The sequence below is a fragment of the Antennarius striatus genome, chromosome 11, assembly GCF_040054535.1.
Source record: "Antennarius striatus isolate MH-2024 chromosome 11, ASM4005453v1, whole genome shotgun sequence".
In the NCBI taxonomy this organism is placed as follows: Eukaryota; Metazoa; Chordata; class Actinopteri; order Lophiiformes; family Antennariidae; genus Antennarius; species Antennarius striatus.
Genome location: NC_090786.1, coordinates 7,234,563 through 7,249,730, shown reverse-complemented (window position 1 = coordinate 7,249,730; position 15,168 = coordinate 7,234,563). Strand labels below are relative to the sequence as shown.

General features: G+C 40.5%; 1 protein-coding gene across 1 annotated transcript in view; it reads left to right on the top strand.

The window, feature by feature from the left end:
• Positions 1-718: 718 nt before the first annotated feature.
• Positions 719-15,168, top strand: part of arid5b (AT-rich interaction domain 5B) — a 67,159-nt gene continuing 52,709 nt past the window's right edge. Inside the window, exons 1-3 of the mRNA XM_068327515.1 lie at positions 719-746; positions 1,118-1,372; positions 9,934-10,168. Of these exons, the coding sequence (XP_068183616.1) occupies positions 726-746; positions 1,118-1,372; positions 9,934-10,168 (511 nt within the window). The 5' untranslated portion in view covers positions 719-725. The remainder of the gene's footprint in view (positions 747-1,117; positions 1,373-9,933; positions 10,169-15,168) is intronic.

Genomic DNA, 15,168 nt, shown 5'->3' with positions numbered 1-15,168 from the left:
GACGCCACGCTTTCTAACTCGGGCAAATTTAGTCTTTTCATGCTCCATTCCAAAATATATAAAGATCATTATTTTCAGGGTTAAATCCGATCTTGAGCCATAACGCATTGGAAGTTAACGCTCAAAGCAAAGCCGGCGCATCACGAGTTCCGTCTTGCCTTTTGAGGAATCATTTGATAGCCCTATTAACTTTCATGTAACATTGTTTCTTGAAGGCATCCACAGCAAAGCGCCTCAGTGTCATTACTGTGAGAAATGTGCTTTCATACTGAACGTCTTTTACAGAAGTCCTGGAAGAAACAAAGTCTCCAAGAGGCGCCGAATCACAAGATATTCGCACAAATCAAGCATAAAGAGGCAAATCATTGCGCGAAAATTGCATTTGCTGTTTTTCCACGCACGCCAAATGAATTGATAGTTGAATTTTTTGATTTTTTTAAACATTTATATGTTAATATTTTGTCTACACGAGCATGCATGCGTAATAGAATTCCGTAAAAAAAAATCAGTTTGTCGTATTTGCACCCATAAACAAGCACGCAGGCATGACAAACATGTATCGCGGTGTGTTTATCGTAAAAAATATTTTTTTACACGATGTTTAGTCGGCTGAAATATAATGTTTTTACACTCGCCGAAATATATCTCTTACAGGACCTTCGGCAATCCATTCAACCCAGCAAGTTTGGAGAGCGTGTTGAGTTTAATCAATTCATAACGTCGAGATGGAGCCGAACTCACTGAAGGTAACGTTAGTTATCTACCGCCGATTTATTTTTATTTCGCTTTTGCGCTAATCGCTAACAACTCGGACGATACCCACTCCCGTGTCGACTCCGCGAAACTTTGATTCGTATCTTTTTTCTTTTTTTTTTTTTTTTTAGTGTGACCACATCTGTGTCATACTCTGAACGTCTAAAAATAGTTGCATGATAACTAATTGTGTTTGAGAAAACGGAGATAATCGAAATGTTGATATGTGCCAAACTGCGCGTAATTACGCACGGATGTTAGACATTTTTGTGTCCACTTTGCCACGCTTTGTTTACCTTATGAGTTGATAAAACCAGTCAATAATTTCTCCATTATTGTTTTTTTTTTTCCTTCTTCTCCACAGTGGGTGGGCTCATCTTGCGGTTTACATGGACCATATATATTCTATAAAGCCTTTAAATTTTACCGGGATGGCAAACCGAGGATTCTGTCTCTCGGAGACTTTTTCTTCGTCAGATGTAAACCGGAGGATCCTATTTGCATAGCGGAGCTTCAGCTTCTCTGGGAAGAAAGAACAAGCAAGCAACTTTTATCAAGCTCCAAACTTTATTTTCTACCCGAGGATACTCCCCAGGGACGGACAGTCGCCCATGGAGAGGTAGGAATACAGAATCCCCTAATGAATATATGACTGCATGATTAGTGTTTGCTCGTGTTTTGTCTTTTGTATCCCTCGTTGTTGGCGTGTGTGCTCTAATAAACAACATTTACTGCATTAAGAGTTGGCAACGGTGGAGTCCGGGGCTCCGGTGGCTGGTATTTATAATGTATTGAATCTGGAATTGATGTATCCGAGCAGCACAAGGATTGACTTACAGCGGTATTTGTTCTCTATTTTATTTGCCTATTGTGGTGTCAAATGCTGAATGTGCACTTGTCCAGCTGCGCTCAAGAAGACAGCCGCTGCGCTCTATGGGGTTAATTGTGTTATAAAGGGGAAAATCCACAAGAATCCTGCGCCCAGGCTCTTGTCATTTCATTTCTGCTAAAAAGCGTGTCAAAGACTGACATACGGACGGAAATTGCGAAACGGCAATGAATGCATAGGTCAACTTGGCTGAGCTCTTCCTCGGTGCGATAGTTATTAAGATATTTTGTAATGCCGCCTGATGTTGAAAGAAGCAGATCGAGTCATAAAGCGTTCCAAAGCCCTTTTTTTAAAAAAAATAATTTTTTTTTTATAATACTCTCCAAGCTTTGCATAATTTTTCCATGTTGACGTTTCCATCCTCAACAATGTGATGTTGTCAGCTCTCCGCCACATTACGCCGTCGTTGGCACAGGAAACCAATAGTTATGATTGACTGTGGCCATATGTGGCGCTTGTGATCCGGTTACATTGTTTCTCTGAATGGCATTAGTTCTCTGATATGGAGTTGTTGTTTTTTCTCACCGGCTGTTTAAACAATCGCCGCGTTGTTGTTGTCCCCCCCCCCCGCCTCTGATCTGATATTCCTCAAGCAGCGACATCAGCACTTTAATTACTAAATCTGCGCTTTTTGATCACTTGCGGCTGGGATAGATTTGTCCTCTAATGCTGTTATATTGTTTAAATGGGAAGGACAAAGCCGTGTTTGTACTCGACTCTTCCTCCGATGGTTTACTTGCATTCTTTCCTCTTGAGTAATAAGAGTGGCTATCACATTTCCCTTTCATGAGAAAGATGGCTATTTACGACCCACCGCTTAGACAAGTTATCATCTTTGTTGCAGGATTTCTTTTTATGAAAGGTTATCATCTCCTGGAAGTCTTTTTTTTTTCCCCCTCGCCTTTTGCGTTTTACACGTTACAATTATTAAGTAATTACTTTGAGTGAGCGCGTCGCTGAGTCCTAAGCTTACACTTACGCAACGACATAGCAGCTCCTCCTCTTTTCACAAAGATTTATTTGCATTGCAAAGTGCCCCTTCCAGTCCGATGGGTATGACTGCAAAATATATTGACTACCCTACTGGGCTGCACCGTCAAAACACATTTAAAGTCTTTTTGATTCATACAAGTAGAATAGAATTATGCAGTTTGTCACCCAAGCATTTTTTCCTGCATGAATTGATTGCAGCAGCTCCTGCAGAGATAAGATGCAGTTGATTTGAAGTTGCAGTCTGATGATATAATAAACCAGACTATGAAATAATAAACCTTGTGATATGTAACGGAGTTTCCTCCAGGCTGACCTCAGTTTAAGGGCTTGACAAATTCCTACTCTCAGTAAATCGGGACTACTTACTGTATATTACAGAGTGGAAATTGCCGTGACAACTTCGAGTCAGTTTATGACCTTCACTGAGTCCATTCAGATTCTTGCTGACTTTGCCCCATAACACTAATCTGCCCCAGCATGATTCAGCGAGGAGTGCTTACAGATGCATCCTGTAATCCAAAAAAACAAACAAGGAAAGTAAACTGGTCTAATGAAAAGCTATAATTTTTAAAAGTCAAACGACTGTGTCAGTCTTCACCTGCATGAAGTATGTGTGGAAAAAAAAAAGAATGTTTGTTTTGCAAATGTAAACATTAGCAATGACCTCATTATTTCACTAGGTGGGAAAGTGGTGTTTGTAAAACTCACATTAGTCAGTTTTTCAGTTCTTTGGTGGCGTATGGAGGGATTAATGTCCCCGGCGCTACACTCAACTGTAAAACTGTTACAGACTGGCTGGAAATCAAGAGTTCAAATTAGCCCAGTGACTCATACAGATACCAACTTGAAAACATAAAGCTCACAGGAAGTGTGCCATTTTCACAAGGTTTTAGAGCCAAATGAACTTGATGTTGTTGAGGCTTACGGCGCTTATTCTTGCTGTTCTGTTCCCGTTACGCGCTCTGAAGATGTTCTCACAACATAAAGCAGACGGCGACTGACATTTGACATGTACACAGTCATGTTGCTCCCTTTTCGTGCTGAGATCACACCTCATATCTTTGTAGATAACTATTATCTTAAGCCTGAAGCCAATATTCTCCAAATACCAAGAGGCAGGACTTTTTCAAGTCATCAGGAGCAGCCATATATTGAGCTAGCTCACTGGAATTGGATTACTGATTCACTTGTGTTCTCAGCGCTGAGTTATGATGTAATTTCCTGGTTATTCTCAGGTATTTGTTTGCTCTCAGCCTCTCCTGTGCTGTATTTTGCCGTGCCGTGCAGTGACAAGAGGAACCAACCCATGACCTACTCTGCTTGTTTTTCTTCTATCACAGGGCTGGAGGTCAATTCCTTGTTTTATTTGCAGCCAGCTTTTTTAAATCCAGTCAGCTGTGCCTGGAAATAGAGATAATAAGAAATATGAATAATCCTACTTCTGCGGCTCGTGTTTGCTTATGAGTCAATAAACAGAACCTGAGAAAATGTGTGAATATATTATGAATTAATAAGTCCATGTGTTGATGAGGCTCTATTTTTCATTGTATCTCATCATAACAAGCTGTGTTTACCCCCACCAAGTTGAGCTCTGCTTGCTCTTTAAACAGGCTTTGTGTCGAGTTGCTCACCCATTATGACAAACCCTCTATTGGGGCCTCTGCTCTATTTGTCTGCTGCTAACTGCCCCCGACTAAACAGTCACATGTGTTTTAAAAATCATTGTGACACATTATTTCTTCTCCAAACCGCCTGCCTCTCTGGCTGGTGCTGCTCGGTTGGCTGGAATGCTTTCTGTTTTTGGACTGGCTCATTTCAGGAGAGAGAGCTGTTGGACAGTGCGTGGAGATAACAGCTCACCCCACACGACACCCACTTATTTTATACACTGCTTCGGGTGCTTAATCGCACATGATGCTTATTTTGTACTTCTTGCTTTTGTGCAAATAAAGAGAGTCGCTCTTAATTAATGGGGAATTGCAACTGTAGATGATAATTTTGGATCATGTTATATTAACCCGCCATTATAATCACCTCTGATTTCATCTGACCTCTCTTCTCCTCTCTTCTGTCTCTGTAGCTGACAAAGCTTTGGACACCCCCCCCCCTCCATACACACACATACACACACACACACACACACTGACAGGCTAGGCGACTGCAGCAGTAGGCCAGTATTGATTGCTGTGGAAAACACTTTGGCATGCATCCAGAGCCATTTCTTCAGTACATGGCAGTACTCCATGCATGTGTTTCAGTGCCTGGAAAGCCAGCTTGTAGGGAAATTAGATTGTATTCATTTGCTGCTTTTTGATTTTTCCTAAGGGGAAAATCCTGAATGGGTAATTCAGGCATCTGGGATGCTAGTTGAATTAAGTGTAAGTGGCTTAGATATGCGACCGGCATTTAGATGGATAAGGTCGTTCTGCTGAGTGACTCGAGCGTAAATGTGATATGGCAGATTTTTACTGCCATCTCTCTTAGAATATCTTTACTGCTGCCTTGTCTTGGTCAGTTTGTTCATTAAAGCAAATCTCCCCATTCACACAACAATGGTAGGAATTTTTTTTTTTTTTTTTTTGTGGTGGTGGTGGTGGTGGTGGGGGGGTTTAGTGTGCATGTGTGCCTCCTTCTGCTGCAGAACAAGTCATTAACGCTGCACACTACCCTCCAGTGAATTCCTCACCATTGCTGAAATAGCATGTAAATTATTACCAGCTTTTTAGGACAGTGTAATTTAAAACCTTTAAAATGAAAACCCCGGACTTCAAAGCCAATTAAAAAAAAAAAAGACACCGCTAACATTTCCCATTGGTTTAGGGGATGTCCTACTGATTCTTTTCTGCTAAACTGTTTTGTAACTTTGTTTGCTGTGTTGTTCTGTGTCTATTTGCCAACACGGAAGAGTCTTTTTTTTTCTGCTCTCAAGCTCATTTTTTTCCTCTCCTCTTTGTCATTGACTAACCACTTGAGCAGGCAAACATTTGCCTTGATGCATGACTCCAGTGCCCCCTCAACTATAGTGGATCGTTATTATAACCTTTGAGGAGAACGAAGCCACAGATGAAAATCTCTGTCGAATACTCTAACCAATAATTTGCTCTCTTAACAGCGGTTTTAGATGAAGCATGTGCAGTCATAACGCATTTAGACTTTTTTTTTTTGTCTGCCTTTGCTAAAATACAAGAGTACAAAAATGCAATGCTCCAAGGGAGCTGACACAGCTTTTTTTTTTTTTTGTCTGGTGTCACTTTACATGATGGATGCCTCACCCGCTCTTTGAGAGACTTTGAAATCTCCTGTTATCTTGCTATTTTTCTCATTATATCACTGAAAGAATGTAAAATTCATATATCAACCCTGGCCCTGGAGAGCCATCTTTTTTAATGTAATCGGTGAATCAAATATGAATGCAGCACTCATCAGATATTACAGCAACTTTTAAGGGTATGAACAAACTCTGTGCATGAGGTGGCAGAACATTATGTACAATACCTCCCACCTTTTTAAAATGTTGTACCTTGAACTCTTCCCAGTCTGGAGGCATTCTCAAAAAACATATTCTAATTCCATTGTCCCTGGCTCGCTTCCAAGTACTCCTTTTTTAATTCCCAGATAAGTTTGTTTTGGTACACTAAAGCCAAGGTCAGTGGTAGGGAGGGGAGATAGAGATAATCAACTCATATTGTGTTTCATACCCTCGTTCACTCTCTCTCCTTCTTCCTCTCTTCTTTCTTCTCCCTCTGTCTCCTCATTGTGCATGTCACCATGTCCATTACTCAATTACTAATCTCCTTTGGCCTTAGGAATTCCAGTGCTGACCTCTCTGAGGCAGCAGGCTGAAACCTTCCCAGTAAGACAGGAGCACTGTGTTTGTGTCTGTGCACCCACATTATAGAAAGACACCCACCCACAGGGAGCGTGCAACCCCCCCCCCCCTTGACTCCCCAGCTGAAAGTACTGTCCGAGCGATGAGACGCTCCGCCGCAGAATGCTGACAGTCAAGAATGTCTCCCTTAACGTTTGCACGCAGTGGCGCGGATTTCTCGCTGGGAAGGATTGTTCATGGTGATATGGAATATTTCAGGTGGCATTGTTTTATAACTGGATCACCAAACATGAATTTGGGAATGTCCCCTTTTATGTACTGTTTTTTTTGCCGCCAGCGCACCGCCACATCCTCAAGAATCCAATGATATGGATTTTGACGAGTTAAATTTCTATGAGATTGTCAAAGTCACGGATCGCTGGAACAGAGTTATCTACAGTTCCGCAGCAGAAGGCAGACCCCCCCCCCCACTTTCAGTCTATTATGTGCAGTCATAGCAATAAATTCACACAGTAATGTTTTTGGAGATATCGTGCCGCTGCAGTAATAACATGAATTATTTCTAGAGGAACGGAGACAGAATGTTACGTTCAGCTTTTAATGTCTTACCTTCCATTTTAACGCAATCGTAAAACGAGCAGTTAGAGAGTATGCGTGTGTATTGATGTACACGAAGTAAAATTATGGCAGTACTTGAAGACGTTTAGTGTTTGATTCGGAGTGTATAAATGCTCTTAATGCCTCTGTGTAGGAAGTGTCATTGAAATCAGGCTGTTGGCTGTGTTGCTGATGTGGAGTGTCACCTCTAGGCTCTGGGCTGGCGCTCCTCTGACCTATATTACCAAGTGGCCTGCTGGCTTTGGCTGCCGCTATCCTGAACTATCAGCTGCCTAACGTGGAATGACAGGACATTGTGGATGGGAAGCGTTTACAGAAGAGCAAGTTTTTTTTTTTTTTAGCCTGTCTTGGAGACTAGAAATCCAGGCATTGAGGCAAAGCTGCCCTGCAGAGCTGCTGAATACGGCTGGGGTGATTATTTGTGGCGGGGAAATGAAACAATTAAGGGATGAAGTGATTTGACAGAAAATGAATAACAGATTTAATAACAGATGAATAATTTAAGTCATTAATTTGAAGGAAATGTAAGGCTTTGCGACACAATTACTTTTGTTATCGTTTGTTCTGCCAAGTATATAAAGATGACTTGTTTTTAAAGGATTCGTTAAAAATGATTGTCTGAGTTTGATTTGCAAGCATCGATCACAGCCTCTTGTTTTGTTTCATTTTTGAAATTCTTCACATTTTTTTAATCCCCTTAGTTTGAAAGACAATATTTCTGCATTGATCATGTCTCAATAATCGGCTATTTCTGATAATACGGCATCATAATTTCACACCAATCACACACCAGTGCTCTCCCTGGTGACACAATATACTCAGGCAGACTTCGCCTGCTGTAAAGATAGCTCCTAAAGTAAAAACAACAACAGAAGCTAATGCGTGTAGCGCGATCCGGCCCCTGTTCAGAGCGATTATATTCTGGACGGCGCTGGCAGCTGCTGAATTGCCCTCACCTGTTGTGTTCGGCTCTCAAGCTGAAACAAGTCCCCAAACAGGATCCGTTGACTCTCACACAAGAAGTCATGAATCTGATTGATAGAGATGGAGTGAATGTGTGTTTTAAGGTTTGACTGCTGTGTGTGTGTGTGTGTGTGTGTGTGTGTGTGTGTGTGTTATGGTCTGCCATTGACTTGCTTTGAATGTTGCTGTTCGACTCACGCATCAGCAGGAGGGCATTCAGGGCATTATTTTTGATTCAAACTGACTCTGAAATATTTCTAGGGTAGTTGTTCTGGTTTTTTTTTGTTTCTCTGCGCACCGTCAGTAGATCGTATCAAAGTACAGTAGCTAATTCTGTTGAAGTATAGTACAATATGGTGTTTAGCTGCAGGCTGAATGCTATTTACTGTTGTTCTCTGCATTATTCAAATGTCCTGATTTTCTGAAGGCAGAAACAGCAGTCAGTTTTTCATTGCATGGAAAGCCTGTTACAACCACCCGCCACCACTTGACAGCTGAAGACAGCTCATTATAAGAAGACCGAAAACCCATGTTTGATGTTTCTACTTAGTGAGGGAGGCACAGCTATATCAAGCTATCCCTCGCAGGCTTTTCCTTTATAAGGAAATACTGTCTCCAACTGGTTGGGATTTGATATGCCTGTAGTTGCAGATGATGGGAGAACTGAAAATGGGTAATTGTATAGACAGAGCGCTCTCAGAGAATCTGGAATGCTTCAAAGTAATGTGTTGGTTTTTTTAGCATATGGTGAAATGGCAAAAAATAAGAGGATTGCTTTGAAACAGTCCATTAGAACAAAAGTTAACGCATTAAACTTGACAAATAAAGGTTTTACCGGGGTTTTGGATTTAATTAGATGGCATAGCGGAGCTGTTATTGCATCCATCTCTCTGTATTCGTACATGCAGTGCATAAACATGTCACTATAGACTAAATCATATTTTATGCAAAGACGCTGGAGCGTTACTCTCTCTTTGCTCTCCATTGAACTTAGTCATTCTTGCGTGTTTTATTTTAAGTTTCTCAATCAGGTAAAGTAAATTTGAAGGCCATACAGTAACGGAGAGGAAAACACTTATTTATTAATAAGCTAACAGTATGCATACAAAAAAAAAAACCCATCTGGAAAACCATCATGGCTTCAAATCCACCACAGCGTCAGCCATACAAGTTACTGCTTGAGATTTACAATTATAATTTCCTGACTGTGTCACATGAGTCTTTGCCAGGGAGACCACTTCTCCTGTTTGCTCAGTGCACACTCACTCTAACATGTCATCACAGCTGCTGAGTGAGAAGCATTGAAGTCTTAACATTCTCGGTCAGTGCTTCTTAGAGTCTAAAACATCCGTGTCCACATTGACTTTGATTTAACTGCTGGCATCAATTCAATCTTGCAATCATCTACGCCATCCATATTCATGGTGTTGTAATTTACTCACGTGAATGGCACCCACAGCCGTATTGTTACTCTATACCAGCACAAATTTAGTAGATTAATCAGGACATAGTCTTATTTCCTCTGCGGCATCTTTTATTAGTGGTGGAGTGGAAGTAAATACATCACTCAGGTACTGAAGTACAGACCTGAAGTACTTGAGCTCTACCAGAAAACATTATGAACATTATAATGTTAATGTTATCATATGAAAAACTGTCAAAGGATCTGTTTATCATTATTATTACTTGTATTTCTGATGTGTTTCTGTTGCTTTCATGTAAGTGAATAGACACCAAACACCAAATGTGTTTTTTCTGTGCTTCATCTCAACTATTTCCAACAGGACCTTGACATTGTGGTGCCAGTCAATGACCTCTGACCTGCACTTATATAACTCCCCTTATGTACTTGTGTTTGTAATTGGAATTTTGCCCTGCTTCCTTTCAGCATGAGGTAATTGCAGTGTCTGAGAAGGTGATTGTGCGACTGGAGGACCTGGTGAAGTGGACTGTACCCGACTTCTCAGGATGGGCTCATTGCCTGAAGGCCGAGCCTCTCAAACAGTCCGTGGTGCGGGAGCTGGGGACCAATGGGAGGCGAGAGGCCCTCCACCGCTACAGAGAGAGCACCCTGACCAGTGGACTCAACTTCAAGGATGTCCAGAGGGAGAGGGCACAGCTAGGTGAGCACTAGTACACAACATCAGCTTATTTCTGCAGGTTCTTTTAAGTAGTTCTTTCATCATCATCATCAAAAAAAAAAAAAAAAAGTGTCTTGAGCTGCGGTTTTTAATGCAGATTTATTTGTGTCCTGTTGCCACCATAAATCAGCTCGTATTATTTATCCTTTGGTTGCTGTGACGAGTGCTGTCTTAACTGAAAGTTGGAATTCCTCCAATACGACGAACAATCTCATACAAAGAGGAAGGTCAGAAGTACCGCTGCTGTGTTTGCTCACGCATTACCTTCCAACTGTCGGACGGCTCTGTTTCAGCGTGATAACAAACAAAGACAACATTGCAAAGAAAAAAAACAGAGAATTTAACTGGTGAATAAATTAAATTAATAGAGCCACATCTGCGTCCACCCACCCTCTCCGACACCATCTTAGCCTTCGGTTCAGATCTTAATTGGCTGAGCATCTCGGGAGCTTTGAGGATCATTGCTGTGTGTATTTGAATGGCAGTGGGGCATATTCATGGTGAACAAGATGCCGTTAAGTGTCAGTGATTGATTCTTGCAGCAGATACTTGCAGCATACAGCATTATGCATGAATCAGTGGCAGCATAAAGCTGGACGACTCTGCGGCTGACTCATCCAATACAAACAGGAGATGTAACATTTGAGCCTAATAATCAGCAAGAACATAATGTTCTTTTTGAAGCATGTTTCCCACTTATTTCCCTCACTCTCACATGGCTGTGATGTAATGCTTAAGGCTGATTAGCATAACGGTTTAGGGTAGTTTAGCAACCATTCTGAAATGCCGTCACGATTACTGTATCTATTCTTATTGTGTGTGTATGCATGATTTAAGCCAGGTCTTTAGCTCTGTTATTCACTCTGTATTGTTTTAAGTGATCTAATTATATCTGAAGCCTATGTGGAAATGAAACCACTGTGGGTCATGAGACATTTTCTCTAGAATATAGTGGTTTATTGATGACTGTTGTTCTGTTGTCTGCAATCTTCCAGGAATGCTGTAATGCCCTTGATTCTTCGACTTTGCTTGAATCTCATATGCAGAAAGGACAAGAGAATCAATAGTGGATGCTTTGTTTTTATTCTAGTAATCAATATGGTTTGATCCTACTGTGTGTTTGTGTGTGTGTGTGTGTGTGTGTGCTTTCACTATCAGACATTTCTGCCTGCCTAGAATAATAATGCCGACAACAATAAGAACAATAATAATGCGTTCCATTTCATGGCTTTCTATTAATGTGCTCTATTGTCAAGATTTTATAGATTAGTCTGTTGTCAGCGTGATAAATGCAGAATGATGCCATTGTGACTGAGGGGCTGTGTGTGTACATGAGTGTGTAGGAGTGTTTGTATGTTGCTAATGAGCAGTGCTGCTGCTAATGACTCCATCAGGCTGTTTCTAAATGCACTTGTCACTCCGATGGGACACTCCATCGGAAAAACTGCCCACTCAGCAGGACGGGCTTTAGACTCTGGCAGGCCAGCACACACATGCAAAGATGAACGCATGCACATATGCTACACGACAAGTGTGTGGTGTGTGTGCACACACTCATCCATTTGTTGGTTTGTTCACTACATCTTTGGCATTCTCCAGTTGTTGACAGTCTTAACACTATTATAGGGGCAGAGAGTTTGGGAAAGGCAAATGCAAATGCATTTTACTCTGAGCAGTGGTTTGCATAGAAATATGAAACATGCCATTGGAATGCTGCTCACTACCAGAATGAAATATTCATGCCACAGCAGAAGCAGATCAGATATAAATACACTTAAAGCGTTGTGTAGCTGAATGTCTGTAATTCTGTGTAATATGTCGGCTCATTGACCAAAGTACCTTTTTTTTTACGACACAGCTACACTTTATTTTTTGATAGTATTTCCAAACAGGACAGCCTGAGGTGGCTGTATGCTGTATTACCTGAATGATGTATTTGCTGATTGTTATTCTCAAGCTGATCTGTAACTATGTCAGAGGAATTGGATTGTTCACCATAACAGGATACTGCAGCAATACCACAAGCTGCACAGAAAAACCATTGTGAGCTTAAGAGCAATAAAGTGTGCCATTGTTATTGAAGGAAACCGTTTTTTTTTTTTCCTAGTGCGTATCCTAACTTTTCCTGGCACCCCGCCATTATGATTTAAGTGAACTGTTATGGATTTGTGCCTCACAGGCAGCATATGAAAAATACTACAAGACAAATGTGTCTATAATACTGGAATGACAGTTGTATTATATATTGGAACATTATGGTTTGGTGAAAAAAAACAAAAACATTTTTATTCTCTTCTCGGAAATACTTAAGGAATGAAACCAAAGATGCTTGCACAAAGGAAAGTAATCATCAGTACAAGTGACCTTTGCCGCTGTCCCGAAGCATTGGCAGCTGTTACTCTTTAAAACATGAAGCAGAGAGATGATTGGCATCATGATTCAAGTCGGGCTTTTAGTTCTTTAAAAAAGAAAGGTACAAGAGGACCTTGACAACACTGTGCCTTGATGTAAACCTTTTTAAAAATAAGAGGAACTGATTTTATTGTGGCAGCTACAAAGGAACAAGACCGATACGGTTCTTATATGTGAGTAATGGAACTGTGATGCTACCACTAGTAGCTGCAGTGCTTAGCATAGGGTAGCGTGAAGACTTGGGGGGGGGGAAGTAAGAAACATCAGCTCTGATCAAAATAACCAAAGTGTGACAGCCATCAACTCTAAAAAGTTGACAGTTTACCATACTACTTCCTGTTTGTTTACAGAGGTAGGATAACTGTGTGGGTCTGCTTCCTTTTTCCATATATGGAAATCCATTTACTCATCCAGCTGTGGGAAACATAAAAGTTTAATTACCCATTCTGCTCCCGAGGGCTCACATTTCCACAAAATTTGATTGAAATCCTTTCCAAACTTTTTGACTTATCTTGCTTAAAACCACTCAAGCAAACAAATAAATAAATCAAACAAGTAAGCAGCACCAATCAAATAATGTCCTCCAAGTTTGGTTGTCAAAGGTTAAAATCTCTCCTCTATGCATTATGCATTATGTCCAGGGATCATTCTTAGTGTAGCCCGCATAACATAAAGTACATGCAATCACATTAAACATACAGCATTCCAAGCCAAGATGACAGTAATGCATGAGTTTACACGTTGTACTTTACAGGTCTTAAATAATCTGTAATGCAATTCACTTAATCAGGTAGGCTAATGCAAACTGTCCACTCAGTTTATCTTGTATTGAAATGAACATTAGAGCTTCTTTTACAGTTCAATCCACCAGGGGTTGCTTGCCAGGGAAGTTTACATTCTGCCCCTCTATCTTTCCCCAGAGAACTGGCCTGATTCTTTTTTTCTTTTCTTTTTTTTCCATTGCTGCCTGATGAAATTGGTTTCTGGTCGTATACTAGGAAGCTGAGCACTGGAGAGCTGTATCTGGTGATACAGTTTGTCGGCTTGTGCAGGGAGAAACGGAGAGCTTTTAAAGGAATATAAAAAAAAAAATACTCCTGCAAAATATGTATCTTGTGCAAAAAAAATATCCAATAGATTTACCCACGTTTTCCTTCAGTTCATGTTTTCTGTGCAGCAGCCAGGGTGGAGAATGTGAGTTCAGATGTTGAGGAAGATTATACAAGATCATAGCCCTGGACAAGTTGTACCTTAGTGCCTCCTAGCTTTGCCCATAATATACTGTATACAGGTTATTGCGAAAGCACTTAGCCTTCCTTATAATTTACATTATTTTTAATCTTATTTTAACCGTAAAATCGCAAAACAAATTAATTTATTGTCAGTATTTTTTTCATATATTATATATTTCCTAAAATGACACCTATTTAATACTTAACCTTTCCATTCTGCACAACGGATCACATTAAAGTACAGTAGATTATCAAAAATTTTAGTTTTAATCCATCTCTTTGCTCTTGAAAGCTGATATTAAGGAGTTTCCATGATGCTCCCATCCATTTGTCAAAGTTAAATTCAATCTGGTAGATCTGAATCAAAATGAGCTATATGTGAGGTGTTTTCTAATGACATAACTGACTTTCCAATGAGCCATAATGACCGACCTTCATTACTGTGCGTGTCATATATTTTAAGGTAAGTACTGTACACCGCAGGCAGGAGCTTTTTTATCCACAGAGATTTATATTTATTTCCATAAACATGCATCAGGAGCCGTTTGAAGCGTGGCATCCCGTTCAAGGATGCTTGAACAAGCGGACAGTTAGAGCCAGGGATCAAACCACCAACCTTGCAATAAACGACCTTATCTTCTAAGAGAGCTGCAGCATAGCTTTGGATTATTTTTTCGGCTGTGAGACGCTCATCTTTTTCCTTTGTGCACTTTACTGTTCAATAATAGTGTATATGAAAAGGAAAAGATGAGGTCTTGATGCAAAATATTAATCTTTTTTGAGAATACTTTAGAGGCATTCTTTTATTATCAATATTATTACACATTAATATATTATTTTATTTTATTTGAGCTTAATGTGCATTGATTGTTTTGAAAGGCACAACTGGGTGATCAAGGCTATATCAATGCATTTAAGGGCTGCTTACAGCCTCACACACTCGAAGAAAGGACTACAGTATTTCCCTCTGATGCAACATCTGATCTATACACCTGGCTTTGCACACACCTAGGCTGATATCTCAACAATATTTCTTTGGGAACATTTCAATTTGATGCAGAGAGTTGATTCTGTCCCTTTTCGCAGTCTGTTCGGAGCGTCTCAGACTGTTTATTCGGGTAGGAAAGGGCGATAAGGAAACAGACAGATGCTGTCTTCTCATGGTTGATTTGTCTCGGTGACAATACAGAACAATATTTGGGACTTTGACTCACCAGCACACATGAAAATGTTTAATGTTTCGACTGCAGTGTGGCGAGGAGTGAGCGCTTTCTTGGAAAAGATAAAGAGACCCGAGTCTTGGTGTTAGGAGAGTAATGGCATGTTGTGACTGGGATG